The sequence below is a fragment of the Pholis gunnellus genome (genome assembly GCF_910591455.1).
Source record: "Pholis gunnellus genome assembly, chromosome: 4".
NCBI lineage: Eukaryota > Metazoa > Chordata > Actinopteri > Perciformes > Pholidae > Pholis > Pholis gunnellus.
The window spans coordinates 1,858,597-1,878,775 of NC_136530.1; the positions used below are offsets into that span (position 1 = coordinate 1,858,597).

General features: G+C 43.8%; 1 protein-coding gene across 1 annotated transcript in view; it reads right to left on the reverse strand.

Moving 5' to 3' along the window:
- The window catches only part of palld (palladin, cytoskeletal associated protein), a 63,415-nt gene extending 45,297 nt beyond the window's left edge, over nt 1–18,118 (reverse strand). The window contains 2 exon segments of the mRNA XM_079157393.1: nt 15,124–16,080; nt 17,999–18,118. Of these exon segments, the coding sequence (XP_079013519.1) occupies nt 15,124–16,079 (956 nt within the window). The 5' untranslated portion in view covers nt 16,080; nt 17,999–18,118.
- Nucleotides 18,119–20,179: the final 2,061 nt, after the last annotated feature.

A 20,179-nucleotide genomic window follows, 5' to 3' on the forward strand; every position in this document is an offset into this window, starting at 1 on the left:
CCACACAGAAGAAATACATTCTGAGACGCAATTAAAAGACAAACAAACTGTTTCAGTGCTGCCCACACTGAGTCCATTCATACAAGTCCAGTTGAACTGTCTCCACGGTTTCCTTTACAACGAGGATAAATCAAACTCACTTCTACTCTAAACCCCTCACAGGACCAAAGGTAAACATCCTCTACCGTGATGCATTCTGTGGGCTGCAAACTTCTTCTTTTAACAAGCAAAGTCGTGGAGTTTCCTGCTTGTTTCTTTTGTGGGAATCTGTCTCCCAAACAAAAAAAACCCAACAAAACTTGCTTTTTTTCCTCCTGCTCTTATGTAAGTCCAGGCCACAGTCTGCTGACCACCAAAAGCCCTGCAGAGTCCAGCCAAACCACCCCCCCCCCCCCCTCACCACGGAACCCTCCGGGGCTCCGATCGGGGGCTGCGGGACGAGGGCTGATCGTGACAATGAAATATGACGGTGCTCCACCAAATACACCGGCCCTTTACTTAATAGATGCCCACATTCCACAACTAAGCAGGCCACTTAAAAAGCCCAGTTAGGCCTGAACAGGAATAGCTCGGGTTAGTCGGGATCTAAATAGAACACTTTGAGTCGGTAGCACCTGGCAAAGTACGAGACAAATGGCCGCGGCTACTGTGACCGGTCATGCTTTGTGCACACATACACACACGCACACCCACACACACACACACACACACACACCAAAGGCTAAATGCTATGGAGGACTAAAGCAGACATTATAGTAAATAAATGAGTCAATAAATAGAAAAATATATAGATCATGGTTTATTTGACGATTAAAGTTATTTGTTGAACTCACTAAGTAAATAAAGGAGAAATTGGGAAAAAATAAATTAATACGTAATAAGTACATTCTGAAATATATAGTTTTTCTATTTCTTTGCATATTCATTGATTTTTAAATGATTTTGCACATTTATTTCAAGGCTTTTATTTCTGAATTTCTTTATTTTATTTCTTTATTATATTTTTAAATACTTTATTACAACGTTTCATCATTTTCCATTAAACATTTTCATACTTTTTATACAAGTAAATTAATAAATAACAGAAAATAACATGAATTTCGTTTCAACGTCACTGGATTTATGTCTTTCCTAGTATGTTCTACTTTCAGAGGCTCTTTAAAGTCAAAATTATACCTCAGAGTCTTTTCGACCTCTCTATTATCTATTAATATCTATTATTATTTATTTAACATAATGTCAGCTTTAGTCCTCCGTAGACTTCTCCCGAGGTCAGCAAATATAAATCTGGTATTTGAGGTTTGTTTTAGAGCCACAGTGTTGGTGTCTGACGCTCGCTGCTCAGCAGAATGAGAGGGTGTGGTGTGTTTCTCTCTCTGCAGGAGCTCCAACACACACACACACACACACACACACACAAACAAGTGATATTTTTGGTCGCTGTCGATGGAGAAGCCTGGGAGTCTACTGCTGGGGGACATAGCAGATGGGATTATTTGTGGTGCTGCTTGTTACCATGCCGGCTCTTCTGTACAACACATTGAGAACGACGTCACACTGTAATCATGCGGCTCTTTTTATTCCAAATTCTTCTAGTTCGTAGCGATAACGACATGAGACGCTCCGTACTTCCCCTAAGTGGCTATAAAACACGGGTTAATAAGAGGAAGGGCTTTTTACAGTCTCTGGATGTTCCCGTTAATTACTGAGCGACTTTAGACTTTTCAGACTCGCTGCTTTGTCTCCTGGAGGCAGAAGAAGATGAAGAGAGAGAGAGTCAATTAAAATAAATGAATACGTAGTGTGCAGATGGGAGCAGCTTTCCAAGATATGACGCAACAGGAATAAAGTGAGTTCTCCCTCCGAGCAGCATCCTGGGTTTATTAAAGAACATGCAGAAAGGTGCTCAGGGGCCCACGGACTCCAAACAACATTAAAAAGGTCTTTCCAGGGTCAGCTGACATCACAACAAAACGGGGGGGCGGCGTGTAGTCATGACAACCTCTGCTCTCTCTCTCCCTCTCAATTCAATTCAATTCAATTTGCTTTATTGGCATGAACATTTAGAAACCGTATTGCCAAAGCATCACAAAAATTAAACATACAATAATATTAATAAACAATAATATTAATACACAATAACATTAATATACAATAACATTTATATAACATCTAGATTGATTATTCATTTTATATATACAGTAAATATATATATATATATAAAGTGTGTGTGTGTGGGTCACTCACTGTCCCTCAGGTTGTGGCATGTTAACACGTATTGGGCAGCAAGGTGCCCGATCTCCTTCTCCGAGGAGTATTTTTAATTTTGAGTTGTCACTAAATTTTTTAAAATCTGAAATTACAGAGTCAAATTTTTTAAAGTAAATGTTCCTAATTGTATTGAATGTTTCGCATTTTAGGAGGAAGTGCATCTCTGTCTCAGTCTCACCTGTCACACAGTGACCACACATCCTGTTGTCTTTTGGTTGCCATGACTTCTTGTGTCTTCCTGTAGATTTCCAGTGTGTGGTCACTGAGCCTGTACTTGGTGAGGATCTGTCTCTGCTTTCTATCTCTGACAGTAGAGAGATATTCTGCCAATTCGTAATTTCTTTCTAGGGCCAGATAACATTCTAATCTACTTTGGCTTTTAGTTTCTTCTTTCCAGTGTTCCAGATAGGTTTCTTTACATCGTGTTATAATTTGTTTTACTCTGATTGGTGTTTGGAGAGCAGTGTTGTTGTGAGAGCAGTGTCTCTCTCTCTCTCTCTCTGTCTCTCTCTCTCCCTCTCTCTCTCTCTCTCCCTCTGTCTCTCTCTCTCCCTCTCTCTCTCTCTCTCTCTCCCTCTCTCCAAGGAGACCAACATGACACAAAGCTAAACAGAGCTTCTGTCCTCTGGTGACTTCGTACTGTGATCACAATCTGTCCTCCCGACTGTCGAATCCATCCAGCATGAGAACCAACCAGAGCCCAGAATCAAACACATCGGCCACATAAAAATAAATGAGCATATTTTGAACAGGCCCCCGCTGACAGGAAGTGGACTCTCTATTGTTGACATCAACAGTGAGGTTGACTTTTGTTCTCGGGTATTTTCGTGAACTATTTGGAAGAGAATAGCTGTGGTGATGTGTTCCTCAAACAGCCGCGCTGCAGTAGGTCTCTCCATGTGAACTCACGTACACCAAACGAGGACGCTTACGTTTCCGATCGCGTGCTTCAAATTTCATCAATTTACACATTTTTTCTAACTTCTTCCGCGACCACGATCATCGATCTTCCTGCCGCTGAGTGATTACAGCTGCAGACGAACCCACGGAGCAGTCTGCGTCGCCGCTAATTGAAGGTATGTATCATAACTTTCTGGGAACGACGATTAGACAATTAAGAGTTTAATGCAACAGCTGAACCGCACGGAGCAGATCTGTGGTCACACCGAGTCACCGCTGCAGGGGGCCCAAACCTCCGGGGCGTGGACCAGCACCGGGCCGCAAAGCATTAGCTACCGGGCCGCTAGGAAACAGCACATGAATAAATAATACAAATAAAACATTATAGGCTATTTGTGCAATGATTGCATTGAAATGTGCACCGTATGTCTGCTTATAATTTCTATAAAAAGATTCTGAATCGTAGAATCTGCATCGGGAGAGTTCTGGTTTCCGTTTTGTAGTTTGACCAATCACGTTGGCTTTGAATGCAGGTTAACAGTGTGTGGAGAGCAGAAGAGGCGGAATATATATATATATACTGTATATAATATAGTATATATATATATATATATCTGTACATCTCCATCTTTTTGATGGTTGCTCTCTGTCCTGTCGTAGTTGACGTCCTGTGCAATTTCTGACATTTTATACAGAGGGAAGCCGACTACAAGTGTGGGTCCTAACGACTAAATACCCCAAAAAACAAAGACAAACGTGTACGATCCACCAGCCACAAACATGCAAACACACAAGCGTACAAAAACACGTGTGCTTCCATGACGGCCGGACCAGCTCTCCTGGTGTGTGGGCGAGCCGAGCACCTCGATGTCTCTGAATGTTCGTGTCAGTTCTAGAGTCTGATAGTCTGTGAGCAACACACTGATAAGAGACTTAGTGAACTCAGTAACACCCTGTGATTCTGCCGTGTTGACGATCGGAAAAAGTCTAGAAATTACCGTGAAACTTCTGCCAACAAAACAACCACTGGAGCAGATAAACGGCAATCGAGCTGCTGTAGTCAGGGATTGAACTCTGCGACCTCTCCTCCACACTCTGAATTTATGGACTAAGATCTGAACTCTCATCCGACACACATGAGCCAGACCCCCCCCCCCCCCCATATGAAACCAAATCCTGCAGACCCCCCACTCTTAACGGTCTCCCCATGATATCAGGAGAAGTGACCTGAAAAAGGGGGGGTTTGAAAAGGCAGGGATATTTAACTCAAGTGATGTGCAAAAGACAAACAGCGAGGAACGAAGATGCATATCTTGAGTTGCTTTGTAAGACAGTTTGACATTCACACAGCTGTTATCCTGTCACATGTACATGGGAAGGAAGACTTGAGCTTGTTTTTTACGAGTCCCATTTGACCTCTCGCCTGCTCGTAAAACAAGCATCCCTGCCCAGACATTTCTTTTTGTTTTTTGCACAACATGCAGCCAAAGTGCACAACACATGTACGCGCATTTTACAGTTTTAAGCACCAAGAGAGTCCAACGCAGACGCACAACACACATATAAAACTACACGCACTAAATTCCACCACTTCGCTGTTGTCAAAGGTACGTAATTGAATCGGGCCCGACATCAAACGCAGCTCTTCTGGCAGCCGCGCAGGAATCCAACGAATCCAGGGAAGAAGAAGAAAAAAAATAACGGCCTAAAATATCTCATCAAACGGCAGATTACTGTAAGCTCAATCTAATGGCCATGCCTTATCAAGCGTGATGAAGAGCCGGTGGGAGTCATTAAGCAGGTGAACGGAGGAATGTAACCCGCTGCTTACCGTTCACAGCCCAGCTGTGGAGCAGACCCCGGGGCCGCATGACTCAAAAACTACAAAACCTTAACTGAGAACAGAGACAACGAGGTGGTTACGCCGGTCTTTTAAATGCGACTTTTGTGTTGGGATGCCCCGGATCAGGAAACCCGCTGTGTCAGCACATGTGTGTCCAGACTTGACACGTCAATGCAACCTGCCTGATGGGACAGTCATCAGATATGTTATTATGGTCAAAGGAAAGGCTGTAAAACTGTGGATCATAATAGTCTCCTGTTACCTTTGCTGCCTATTCTTCCAACCCTGCAGTGTTAGTAGACTTGTTTTTATTGAAGAATAGTCGCTTATTTTGCAAGCGATGAACAGGAAGTGACCATATGTGGACTGAGGAGGAGTGACGTAGAGACGCCGTATACGTCTCTGGTAGAGACCTGTCAATCACCGTGTAGCCCCGCCCCTAAAGCATCCCCTGCTTTATGGTCTGTGTGACTCTAAATGGACCATCATTTACTAAATGAACATCATGCTGTATTGAAGAAGACTTGAAACTAGAGATTGAGACCATAAACTCATGTTTACAATGTTTACTGAGGTAATAAATCAAGAGAGAAGTAGAGTCATTTTCTCATAGACTTCTATACAACCAGAGGAGTCGCCCCCTGGTGGACATTAGAGAGAATGCAGGTGGTAAAGTAATAAAGCCCGCCTTTTCACTTTTCACATTTGATTGGCTGCCGGGGCCAAGTGTAACATTGATGAGCAGTGCAACTCCTGATTGGCTCTGAAAAGTTGAGGAATATTTTAAATTGTCTAAAAAACCGCAGCGCCGGACCTCGGGAACATTATCATGATGTGTTCAAATGTCATCTTGTATGTAATGTTTTAGCGGCATACTTGAATAAATACAGTTTGTATTGAAGATGTTTTCATGACAATATGAAATAGATACTGGAGAGAGACTTATGACCTGTTTAACTTTTAACGCACTAGCATCGGATCGGTAGTCGGTGTGTGTTTGGAACAAATGGTATTAAAACATCTCTACAGTGACTCGACTGGACCTGGTCTGGGACTTGACTTGGACTCGTCTAAGATCGTCTTGACTGCAGCTCTGACTTTTTTTTTTTTAAATCCTGAAGCTTTTTGGTTTGTTGTGAGGCCCCAAGTCGGTGGATCTGTTGTGGTCTGACTGGAAGCGGTCTGGGTGTTCACGTGTCACCGACCATGCAAGGCTTTGCTGCCGCCGGTTAATGCGTGTTCGTGTTTGCCGATGAGGTCAAACGGGCCGGCGCGCTCGGTGCGGAGATTTATGGAGCGTCCTCCTGCTGAACGCGTCTTACATTACTGCCTCTCGGCCTGCATGACTGCCGCCTTTGTCCGCAACAGACATGCTTCGCATTAAATCTGGTATTCCACTTCCTCAACTGTCACTGATCCTCTTATATAACTCTCTACAAATCTCTCTTCCCTCTTCTCTTTCACTACTCCCTTTCTTCTTTAACTCTTTCTAGCCCGAGTGTTTAGTGCAGTAGCAGCTTATTGATCATATCTGGGTTGAACGGATTCTACATTATGGTGTCAACTCAGTCTGAAAAGACGTTGTCATGAATGTATTCGGACATGAAGAAGGAAGCAGTGGCAAATCCTTTTTCACGGTCTACGAGACTCACCCACTAAGCACTGAATGGGATTTCAACATGGTGCTGTCAGTGAGCCCATAATCTTTTTGGCTGTGTGTACGGTCCATGGCCAAAGCTAACGTTATTAGAGGTTTATTCTCTTGATTAACAGCTGCATGATACATTCACACTGAAGTCCGTACAGTTTAATGTCTCTACGATAGTTCCTCATATTTATATAGAGATCGGATGAAATGATGTATATAAATGTACGTGTATAAACCACAGACTGTCGCTGCTGTATTTATACCGAGATGATGTTATTTTGGGTGTTGGAGCAGCTCAAATGTTAGCTTAGCCTAGCACCGATCGAACCAAACTCGCATTCAAAAATGTTGTTTTCTTGTCGTCTTGCAAACAGACGTGACAAAGCATGAATTCAGACTTTTTACAAATCGGCGTCATGATGTAGTTATTACGGCATCCTTTAATCTGTTTATTGTAATTAAATCACAGCAGAATTCTGTGTATTTCAGGTTCATACCTCTGTAGTGAACCAGCCAACGTGTGGCTCTGCTAGATACGGTGAATACGGCTTTGTGAAATTCACCGAGCGCTCAGACGTGAAGAGGTTTTCAAACGTATGTGGGACTTCCACAACATGTACAAAGCAGCGATAGTGGTTATCTCAGCCCCTTCTCTCCGGGGCCTCGACTGCGAGTAACGCAAGTTAAACGGGAGGCGTATACATTTGCTTTGGGACCATTAGTCTACAACTGACTAATAATTCAAGATAGTTTGCCAGAGCTGTCTTGTTTAATAAATGTCCACGGTGGAAGCAGGCATGTGTAAAATAGTTTCACAAATCGGATAAGTGGATTAGTGTGAATGTAGTTGCTGTATGTGAGAAGAGGTCAACGTCAGGAGCCCTTCAGAAGAGGAGCAGGAAAAGTCTCACCCCGTCGGGTGAAACTTTCACACTCCGTCTCCAGGACGGCTCCGATCGTCACAACACGCCGTTAACGTCCCGCCGAGGAAAAAGCACTGACGTGTGTCCGTCTGGATGTTTTGCTGCAGATGTCTTTATTGTGCAACGTTCTGCAGCAGGATTAGGAGTTAACGGTGATGTTGTCTGCTCAGTGGTGATATATATACGTTACGTGAACGGTGCTTTGTCTATTCACGGTTACCCTTTGGCGGCGTGCAGCGAACACGCTTGAATGTAAAACACACACACGGTCCATGAACAGAGTTTCCAGCACAGTGAGAACTGAGTAACACGTCAAGCTGACTGCCTCACACCAACCTGCAAGATCTCCGTACAGGATCCGTAGTTAAGAGTTTGTGTGAATGTTTTCATGTTTCTGGAATGTTAGCTTTCTGTCAAATAGTCCGCATATAGAATTAATTTGAAGTCACTCCAGGCTCCCTCATTACTTGGAGCTTAAATATGAAATGACATCATGCTTGCAAAATTAAAGCAGGTATGAACATACCAGCGGGTTTTTTTCCCCTTTCCCCTCCTCCTGCAGAGATCAAATGAGCCCATGAGGGAGAAGTTAAAAATGATGGCCTTCCTGAAACGGGCCAAACAGTCAGCATTACAGTCGGGCTGCGTCACGAGTCAGCACTGGGTCACCTGCTATGACCTCATACGAAGTCTTGTTTCACACAATGTAGGAGGAAGAGCTACTGGAGCTGATAGCTGGTGGAGTAACTAACTCTGAAACAACAGGCTGGCAAAACGTGCATCTTTGCCTTATCTGTGTGTGAAAGTGTAGGAGGTCAGTTTAGGTCCAAAATGTAAGAAAGACAAAAAAGTAGCCAAAGTAACAATCGTTTTTTGTTTCTCTTTTCTTTGTACTTTTACCATTTGTTTTTTTACACTTCACGTAGGTTGACTTTAGTTTGAATGCATTATTGCCAGTTTAGATCTACAAAAATATATATATATGACATGACAGATTAGACTAGATTACTTGTTTGATTCTCTGGCATCTTCACGGCCCTTTATGTGTGTCCGTCTGGCAAAATATAAACAGGTCAGAAAATACTGTAACTGATTGTATGGTATAAAATAGTATGTATGAGGAGGTAAATACCAGCAGCTGACACAAGATATTACCAGGCAACAACCTCCGGTTCTGCCGAGTGAAGCTGGTACTGAAGCGTCTTAACTTGCATTGTCTCTAGTGTCCACCAGGGGGCGACTCCTCTGGTTGTATAGAAGTCTATGAGAAAATGACTCTACTTCTCTCTTGATTTATTACCTCAGTAAACATTGTAAACATGAGTTTATGGTCTCAATCTCTAGTTTCAAGTCTTCTTCAATACAGCATGATGTTCATTTAGTAAATGATGGTCCATTTAGAGTCAAACAGACCATAAAGCAGGGGATGCTTTAGGGGCGGGGCTACACAGTGATTGACAGGTCTCTACCAGAGACGTATACGCCGTCTCTACGTCACTCCTCAGTCCAGATATGGTAAATTCTGTTCATTGATTGCAAAATAAACATGGCGATGGCTGTAATCCAAGATGCCGATGGAAAAATCGCCGAACTTGAAGGTTCATAACATCAGCCCACAAACCAATGGGTGACGTCACGATGACTACATCCACTTCTTGTAAACAGTCTGTGGGTATTTCCCATAAGCCTCAGATTAGAGTGATTTGGCTCTTCTGGCTGTAAAAAGATGAATTATTCCCCAATTTGATTAAGTGGGTTTGGTTTCCAGGACTGAACGTCTGCAAGAGAGAGAGAAGCCTTTTGCATCATTGTAAAGAAACATGTTGGTATTTGATCAGTGCATTTACCCAGGGGAGTGAAATGGGACAATTTAGGAAGTAAAAAAGACAAAAACAATTAGCAAAATAAATACTTGGACCACACGTATGTGTGTGTGTGTGTGTGTGTGTGTAAGTCTATAATCCTGTTAGTCAATATTACCTCAAAGTGGGTGCCTTGTTTGAAGTTAAACAAGGTTACAACGTTTCTTATTTGTCGTTCAACAAAATTCAGATTGTAGTCCTAATTTGCGACATAGGAACATTACAGAAAACTATATTCTATATGGAGGGTGGAGGATGAGTTAAGGAGTCTCACAGTCAGAGGAAAGAAGCTGCTCTGAAGTCTTTCGGTTCAGCTGATACTTCTGCATCTCTTTCCAGACGGCAGCAGGTTGTGTCCGGTGGGTTTTGTATCTTAAAATCCTTTTAGTTCTTCGCAGGCACCTCTTGTCACCAATATAACGATGCTCAGTAGATGGGTACCAGTGATGTTCTGGGCGGTTTTAATCACCACCTGTAGAGCCCTTCAGCCGTGAACATCCCATGTTAGTTTGTAATGTTTCCAGTCAGGATTCTGTCGCTCCTCTGACCTTTGGCACAGGAATTTAGTGTTAGGTTTCCGTTTATGAGCTTTTCTTCACCAGGGTGGAGATGTGTGAGGACCACGTCAGGTCGTTCGTGATGCTGATTCACAGGAACTGAAAGCTGACTAACTTGCTCCTCCTCAGCTCCATTGATGCGTCTTCACCTCCTGTTTTTTCAAAAGTCAACAATCGGCTCCTTGGTTTTCCTGACGTTGAGCAGCATGTTGTTCTCTGAGCTACACTCTGCATCTCCTCTCTATATGAAGCCCCCATTGTTGTTTGTAATCCGGTGTGATCTGCAAACTTCACAACAGAGTTCTCTTCATGTTTGAGGTTGTAGCAGTCGTGGGTGTACAAGGATCATACTGTATATTTCACAACTAATTCCATCATCAACCTCCGGAACGTCGTCTCCCACTGATGTCGCCGCCTCTTGTAGATCGCCTCTCATCTTCCAAACGTTTCCCTCTGTGGTTCTTTTGTGTATTCGGTTGAAACCAGTAAGCCGAGGCTGCTCTCTAACGTAGCTGCCCGTCTCCCTTCATTCATCTCCAAGTCGAGTCTTGAAATGCCTTGTTTGCACAGCAGGCATTTAGGGTAATGACATGGAAGAGCATCAGACGAAATGTCTTAAAATAGCGTGCCGAGCACGCCACAATCGGAGATGGATTTTCTCTTGTCTGCTCTGAGATGCATTGCAATAGTCATCAGGCTCCCGCAGCGTGTTTTGGTGTTCTGCACAACCAGACCTCACACCATCAATTTTGTTTAGAAATGCTCCCTTTGACAACACACACACACACACACACACACACACACACACACACACACACACACACACAGGGTCTTACACTGGCTGCATACATTCCCTAACCTCTCATGCCAACTGCTAATCTTAACCCCAAAACTAGCCCCTTGAAGATGTAAAAAAAAAAAGGCCAAAATGACCTCAGACTGAGAAAATGCACAAAGTGGCTCCCAGAAGGATGAAACACTCACGCATCCCACCACCAGAGACGCATCGTTATAAACAGAGCGTTGCATAAAACGTGCGTGAGGATATGCTGAAGAATACCAGGCGCTCAGCACCCTGAGACTCTCTCCGGCCGAGAGACAAATTGTAGTTGACCACGGAGGACCGCGCCCAGCGCCCAACCGCACAGAATGTCTCTTTTTCGCCGGCTGTGCAAAACATGCCGACATCGGCGGCTCATTAACCCGCGTTTAACGGGGAGGTGAGAAGGTTCGTCAGCTTCAAAGACGCTGCATGTTGGAAATGAAAAGAAATAGGGATTTTGATTCAACCATTGTAAGTTTCTATTTAAAAAAAAAGAGAGTTGCACACACACACACATCTTTCTGCGTGGACGTTAGTGGTGTAACTGGACCTCACGGTTCTACACGCACGTGAACCTCAGATCAATAACACAGTTTAACGTTAACCATCACAGTGTAAATAAAGTTTTACTGACGATCGTTCTTCTCCAATATTCAGTAAAACATGTTTCTAGTCTCTGATCTCTGATCAGGTTTCATTGTAAACAACCAATCAGTGTTTAGACCAACAGGAGGAGAGCTAGTAACGTTAGCAGCACCGCTAACGGCTAACCAACAGGAGGAGAGCTAGTAACGTTAGCAGCACCGCTAACGGCTAACCAACAGGAGGAGAGCTATTAACGTTAGCAGCACCGCTAACGGCTAACCAACGGAGGTGCACATCAGTTACATCATGATGCCTTCAGGCTCTGCTCAGTGTATAATATACAGAATATACTCTTATATTGTCTGTTTGTTTGTTTATCATATATGTAGTTCAGTACAGTCAGAGCTGACGTTTAGCTTTATTCTGCTGCGTGCCTCTATTTCAGCAAGAAGCTACGCAGGTAGAGTCTGAGATGTTAATAGTATTTATTATTTAGCTGAGGGGATTGTCCTCAGAAGCTTGTATTTATTTATTCTGTATATTCATCTAAACATAGACAACTTGGCTTCAGCAGAGAAAACTCTGGTTTTCTCCTTCAGCTAAAATATAACTTGTACTTCTTAAAATGTCTCTGATGTGGATTCCTTTGACACATCTAGAACTTCCAGAAGATGCTCAGTTTTGAACAATTTGCTGCCATCTAGTGTCCGCCATCAAATGCCAGCACAGGAAGTGACGGCACCTTTTATTTTTTCTGATTTTCTAACAGACAACAATGAGAGTGTGTCATCAAGCGACAAAGAGACAAAAACTGCATCTGCATTCGTTTAAAAAAACAAAACCATCTTTCCATCTCATTCTGCTGCAGCTGAACTCACTTCAGCATAAAGATCATAATCTTGCAACCATTCTTTTGGGGACATTTGTAAACTATACATGAACACTTCACTTTCCATTCATGTCCTCATGTCATAAAACACCAGTCTGGCCACAGCGTCTGTGCTGAACGCTGTGGTTCAACGTGCTCCACGCTACCTTCATGTTCCCCCAAGAAGGTGTGGGCAGACGTGGAGCCTGGTGACGGAAAAACGTCGAGTCATTACATTGCCTGCATTCTTGTGCCTGGCTCCTGTTGGCCTGAAGACTATTTATACAAGAGGCCCCTCGTAACCTGCCCGGGAGACACTCGTCCTGGTCTGCTGGCTTCATGGCTGCTGATTACACAAACACCTAGAAACACATCGCCTGCTCAAGACTTCGTGGAAGTGAACCGCTTTCACTGCACCGGTCTCTGTACGTCTGTCCTTCGATTTTCTCGACAACCGTTCGTCTGATTGACTTCACACTCGGCAGGTGTTTTGCTGAAGACACAAGGAAGTTGATTTATGAGCAGCAATACCCGGTCCATGCAATTGGCTCGTTTAGAGGGTCACGAATTAAGTTTAAATTCTAGATAAGATCGCAAGTTGTCAAAAGACACCAAACTGAAGAAGAATAAATTATAAAAATGCGTCCAAACTTGAATGGCGTATTGATTTATAGTAGTATAAGGGTTAAATGAAGAGTGACTCTGAAAGCATCAGGGAGGACGGACACACGCTGCAGAATGTTCGTCCTTATAACCGTGAAATAATCACGTTGAAATAGACCCTTTGACAGTTTGAGAAACCCGGCGCGTAACGTTCCACCAGAGAGACATTATGAGCTACAAGTCACTAGAGTTCATGAACAGAACGTCAGACGCCACGAAGAGACTCAGAGGTTTCACTTCATTCAGCTTTCAGTGGTCGTCAACACGTTTAACAGCTTACAGACAAAGACTGAGACTGAGTTTCTACAAAGAATGATTGAATATCGAATCATATTTTTGATTGAAAAAGCTGCATTCTTAATCATTCAACCCGTGTTTTTATTCAGATAACGATGAGTTAAATCTGATGTGAAATCAGTTTGACTAAAATTACAAAAATGATTGTGTTGGCTCGACTAGATTGATTTAAATATTCTCTATAATCTGATCGAAAAACCTTAAGAGAGAAAACCTTTTGACTGAAAGTTGATACTAAAACATAACGACTTTTCAGCAACTAAAACTAAAATGTTTTGAGTTGTCTATGAGTGATAAGAACGACTGACATGTGACTAAAACTAATCAGGTATTTTGCTCGACGTTCAACAGAACATGTAGGTGTCCTCTCAAAATCCTTCAATCCGTGTGAAAACAGACAACCACGGACGCATTCGGCTGAAAGTCACCAGTTAACTCGGTCTCTCGTTCAACTGAAACACCTGTTGCCCTGAAACGGTCGTGATCCCGGTGAGTGTTGGAATATCGATTCTGAGAACCGAACGTGCAGCAGTCAGACATTTTGATGCTGCTAACAGTTTCATTCACAAGTTTAAAGCTCGCTAACTCGTCTTGTCCGTTGCCAACATGTAAATGCTTACTTTTGACGACGTCGGCTGTAAAAGGTCTATCGAGCGCCACTGTAATGAGCGCAGGTATGTCTCTATAGTAAACAGCAGGCATGTTGAATGAGCTGTGAGTTTGACATATGTAGAAACAGGAGAGGAGTGTATTTTTAGTTTGCTGATGAACGGGTGCACATAACCAGGGTCATCCAGTGAGCCTGCTTTTAACCTGGCTCAGGTACTAACGGACACAGAGTGGAAGTCCCCGCAAACCCGAAACCAGGTGCTCTGCTTGTCAACACATGGGTAACCCCCCCCCCCTCCCATCTCACTCACCTTATCTCTAACGGCCAGGTCAGCCTGGCTGAAATCCTGACGCCCGGTCTGCTCCACATCCCCGACACTAAGATATAAAGGTCTGTTCATGCACTGCAGCTCATCCACAGACTGTACATAAGAAGTGGACGTATAGTCGTCATGACGTCACCCACTGGTTTGTGGACTGATGTTCTGAAGCCTCAAGTTCTGCGATTTTGGCCGTCGCCATCTTGTTTTTTTTATCAACCAGTGAACAGGAAGTGACCATATCTGGACTGAGGAGGAGTGACGTAGAGACGCCATATACGTCTCTGGTAGAGACCTGTCAATCACTGTGTAGCCCCGCCCCTAAAGCATCCCCTGCTTTATGGTCTGTGTGACTCTAAATGGACCATCATTTACTAAATGAACATCATGCTGTATTGAAGAAGACTTGAAACTAGAGATTGAGACCATAAACTCATGTTTACAATGTTTACTGAGGTAATAAATCAAGAGAGAAGTAGAGTCATTTTCTCATAGACTTCTATACAACCAGAGGAGTCGCCCCCTGGTGGACACTAGAGAGAATGCAGCTTTAACACACTTCCACATCGGCTTGACTCGGCAGAATTTTAACTGGTTATGACACGGTCTCAATTAAAGACCCAGATCCGGCTTCACCGCAGCCTCTGACCTGCAGTCAGGAGCTCCGGAGGGAGGAGGAGAGCTCAGCTCCCGGCAGCAGCAGCGTCTCCTCCTCCACCACACAGTGTGATGTAATTATCAAACCTCAAACCCCCACCATAAAGCAATGTGTTTCAGGTCAAACCTTCAACACCAAAATGGACCAGAAGTCCTTCAAGTGCTCAGGAAAAATGGGAAAGTTGGACATCTTCAGTTCCATCACAACAGGGGAAAAACACCATCTGCTGAGGAAGACCGTACGATACCACTGAAAGCTCCAGAACAGCTGCTTCAGATTGAAGATCAAAACCTTACCTGACGAGCGGCAGGGGGTTTCCTGTGACTCTGCACTCCAGACGAATGGGGCTTCCCTCCGCCACCTCCTGGCTCTTCAGCTTCTGGAGGAAGCAGGGAGGAGACAGCGATCCGTACGCCGCCGGAGCTCCGGAGAGCTGAGACCCAGCGTTAGCCGGCGGACCCGGCGGGCCTCCGGGCTGAGGCTCCAGGCTCACGGCCTCCGCTTTCTGGCAGGGAGGCAGAGCGGGAGCGGAGGCCGAGCCCTGAGGGGCCGGTCGCCGACTCCTCGGAGTCAGGTAGCCGCTGTCGGGAGAGGACGAGTCCTCCTCCGCCTGCTGCTGCTGCTGCTGCTCCAGGTGAGCGGAACCTTTGAAGATGGACGACAGCTCCTCGATGAACGTGGCGGCTCGGCTGCAGAACTCCGTGGCGGAACCGGCCCGATCGTTCAGCTCCAGGCCTTCGTGGACCAGCCGAGGTTTGTCCTGCTTGTAGACCGGCTGCATCGGTTTGCGGCGGGCCGGAGCCTCAGCGGACACCTGTAGGGGTTTGTTTAGGGGGGCGTTCTGACCGGAGGAGACTTCAACTGCAGCACCCTCGGGGGGCACAGGCAAGGGGGCTTTGGTCTGGTGCTGCACATTTGGGCTTGTGTAGAGGTTTTCAGTAGGAAGGGAGGGGACAGGTTGGAGAGCCGGCTCCTGGGATGTGGGATTAGAAGAGGGTCCTGGATCTTCAGACTCCGACGTGTCGCCAAAGGCCTCCAGGGCCAGGTCCAGGCTGCGGTGAATCTCCTCTGCGCTCAAGAAGGCAGTGAGATCTGCAAAGTCCCCGTCTCCAGAATCCAGCTCTCTCACCGAGTCCAGGTAGAGCTCCCCGTCGGAAAACACCCCCCCATCGCCCTCCGAGGTCCCGCCTCCCGCCGGGTCCTTCAACCGCTGAGAGATGGGGAGCGGCGGATTCCGACTCCCGTCCTGCATCCTGAAACACACACGGACCGTCATTTAACCGGCAAATCACACCGTTTATAGACGAGTAGACGAGATAACGGTCAGCGGGAAGCAAGATATAGACGTTACAGTAGTGACTCGTTGGCTCTGGCAGGATGACTCAGCGTTTTCTGGAGTCGGTGGGTTAGCAGAGGCGTTTCCTCCATTTGATCCCATCACCCTGTTCTGTGTTACACTCACATGTGTTGGACTCCACATTAACATAATAATAATGGAAATGTTATTTTATTTAGAACAATATGAAGTGAAGGAAGGATGAAACCTGCAGATGTTTTTCTTTTTTTTTAAGAAAAACTATCAAAACAATCATTTTCTGTCAGTCGACTAATCAGTCAATTGACTGATCTCAGCTCGGATGTAATTTCTGATTCTATGGATTAGATCAATATTAATATCATGTTAATAACACACATATGTTAATATCATGTAAATAATGCAGCACCTCTTAAATCATTTTATATGTTATATACGATTGTTATTTTGATCAGCCGATTAATTTAACGATTAATTTATTGATTATTCTAAAGATTCTTTTGTAAATTCCTGATTAATCGAGCAACTAATTTACCCCTAATAGACATTTAAAAATGTTTATTTCATCTTCTTTTAAAAACAAACAAATGTAACAATTTGTCAGATGATCAGAAAAATACTGGACCTTAAATTCAAAAGTGTTGCTGTGACACACAGACGAGTTTAATCTCTGAATCTCAGAGCAAACCTGCAAAAAGACAGATTTTACTAGTCGATGACGTCATGATGACAGACTCTCTCTCCACCTCCCTACACTTATATTTAGAGTTTAATTTAATTCACCAAAAAGAGACAAAACAGTTAAAGATGAATTTGAATGATAGCATCATTTAATTATTTTTATTTTGAAATAACTATCGTGATAACATCAACTAAGGGATGTTATCACATAATGAATACCCAACAATGTACATAGTGTGCTGTACACATACTGTACATGTACTGTATGTGTACAGCACATGTACTGTATGTAGTGTACATGTATGTTGTTTTCTGTTCATTCTTTGAAAACCACCTGACCGTCCATCTATTTATACCATAAATCTATAAAATACATTCAAAACTGAAATCATGACATTTTGATATTGAAGTGATGTTGAATCTCTGAACTCTGATCTATGATGGATGTGGACCTCGTGTATTAGTCTACATACATAATATATAACGGCCTCAGATGTGAAATAAGGTCGCTCTCAGTTTAAACGTCTCCTCGGCTCCTGCAGACGTATTAGCGTGTTGTGATCCTGTTGGTGAACACACACGTATGACGCGGAGTGACACTCGGAGCCTCATGGCGTCCCGGAGACCAGCTGTTGTTCTTTTTAATCCTCTGGTCTGTTTCAACAGCAGCAGCAGCAGCGAGCGCAGACCCCACCCATCCGGAGCTTAGAGAGCAGAGGTCCTGGAACCTCTCGCACAGGTACGACGGGATCGAACGCTCGCAGTAAAAGCATTAAACAGACGAACCGACACCACGTCTCTCAAACGCCCCATCGTCTGAACTACAGCAGCAGCACGGTGCTTATTAAATATGAATGTGGGAAACATTGTTACTGATCGTCGAAGTTTCCACTAACTTATTATTTCCAAGATTTCACAAGTCTTACTAGGTTAACTTCAATATTTATTGTAGCTTAGGTAGCTATTTTCATAGTATTTGTTATATTTAATACAAATATATAGTTTAAATTGAGAAAGAATGAACATGAGAGAAGAAACTAGACGCCGTGTCTTCAGTGACTGATACTGTCTATTAAGGCTTCATTTAAAACAGCTCTGCTGCTACTCTAAATAATTTAGATCACACTCTTCTTCATAAACGCTTAAGAACCGAACCAGTATCAATAGAAACAAACCTTAAATTGATCTGTTTGTCCAAACGCTTCCTCCTGGTTTTGTGGTTCCACGTTCGTCCTGTTGATGAAGTCAGAAAAGAGACAGAAAGGAGAGAAAAAGCGTCTCTTTCCAGAAGAGCAGCCTTATTGGTGGGACGTGTCGGCAGGATCTCTCCGGTTCAGGGTCCAATTGCGTACTGCCTCTGCAGTGGCCTGCTGTCCCATCTGTCCCGGTCCCTAACGGCTCGCTGTGTGGGGCTATATTTGGCCCGCGGCTCAGGTTTCACCGCCAGAATATTGGCAAGAAGAGAGAGTGTTAAGGTTAGTCCGGGGGGAACAGAAGGCAGCGGAGGACATTCGTACAGAAACAAGTCTTCATTAATGAAACGCAATAAACGTTATGTTTGACACACACACACACACACACAATATGCTTTTATACATTTGGGGTTTTAGGCGATAGAGGCTCTCAATGTGCATTGGCCCCCTGTTACAACCACACGTTTTGGGTAATGATGAGAAACCAAGCATCCTGCAGAATAAGTCAGTAACTGATGTTATTATTTGTCTAATGAAGACGTTCAATGTGACACAGTGGAGGGACGGCAGCTCGTCCACTGTGTGCAGCTGAGTGGACGCCGTGACCCCCGGACCACCCACTGGTCTGTCTCTCCTAACGGTAAGTTATCTTAAAGCGGAACTACGACCATTTTTTACAAACCATACATTATTCCTATAATCTAAGACAGTCTCAAAGTATTAGTGAACATGAAGTCTCTCCCAAATCCAAAAACTAGAGCGATACGACTTTAAACTAATGTTAGACAATGAATTGTGAAAGATGTTATAGATGACACTCCTGTTTCTATTCAATTGTCAAGCTTAGTTTTGAAATGTGGCAAAAGAAAAAAAGGAAAACAAATTAGTTGCGTTTCAATCAACTGGTTTGGAGCAAATATACCAGCGTGTCTGTCCATTAAACAAGAGTAGAAGAAGAAGTAGTGGCTGCAAACAGGCGGCAATGCTTCATGTGTTAAAGCTGCATTCTCTCTAATGTCCACCAGGGGGCGACTCCTCTGGTTGTATAGAAGTCTATGAGAAAATGACTACTTCTCTCTTGATTTATTACCTCAGTAAACATTGTAAACATGAGTTTATGGTCTCAATCTCTAGTTTCAAGTCTTCTTCAATACAGCATGATGTTCATTTAGTAAATGATGGTCCATTTAGAGTCACACAGACCATAAAGCAGGGGATGCTTTAGGGGCGGGGCTACACAGTGATTGACAGGTCTCTACCAGAGACGTATACGGCGTCTCTACGTCACTCCTCCTCAGTCCACATATGGTCACTTCCTGTTCACTGGTTGCGGAAAAAACAACATGGCGACGGCCGTAATCCAAGATGGCGACGACAAATTCACCGAACTCGAGACTTCTAAACATCAGTCGACAAACCAACGAGTGACGTCACGATGACTTTGTCCACTTTTTATAAACAGTCTGTGGTCTGGACACACCAATCTGGTTTCTGGCTTTGAAAGAGAGAAGCTCATGTTCACAGATCTCTGTTAAACTTAACTCGGCCATAAAGATAACATATTGGATTTCTTGATGTCGGTGGTGTTGCCCTTTAAAATGCATCTGGGGGGATTTAACAAAGACTCGTGCTGCTTTAATGTTCACCATTGGGTTTGTTTAAAGTCTGTTCCACTTTTACATGTATAAAGATTAATTCACAGATCCGTAGCATTTTATTAAACTCTCTGACTTCGACTGGACTGAAGACTAAACCGTGTGTCAGAAGGACAAAAGACACTCGAGGACCGAGCAGCCTCACCCGGTCTATTTCTAGTCCACTATCACACTTTATGCTGTCACAGCTATTCTGGCTCTTCATCAATCTACTGATTACAGTTGAGTGCCAGTGATGAGTTCAGATGGAATTTATCTGCTGCACACACACACACACACACACACACACACACCTCTAAATATTCTACTTGTTCGTCATCACTCTCCTATTATTAATACTTGATACCAAAGTATCACTTAAAAATAACTGCATTATTTAGTGATGACTTCTATAACGTAAAGACTTTATATCTGTACGTAAGAATAGTACTGGAGCATTTCCAACACTATTCCTCACAGCACAGGTTATGTTTACACGTGGCCTCCATGCAGGATTTATCTTTAGTGT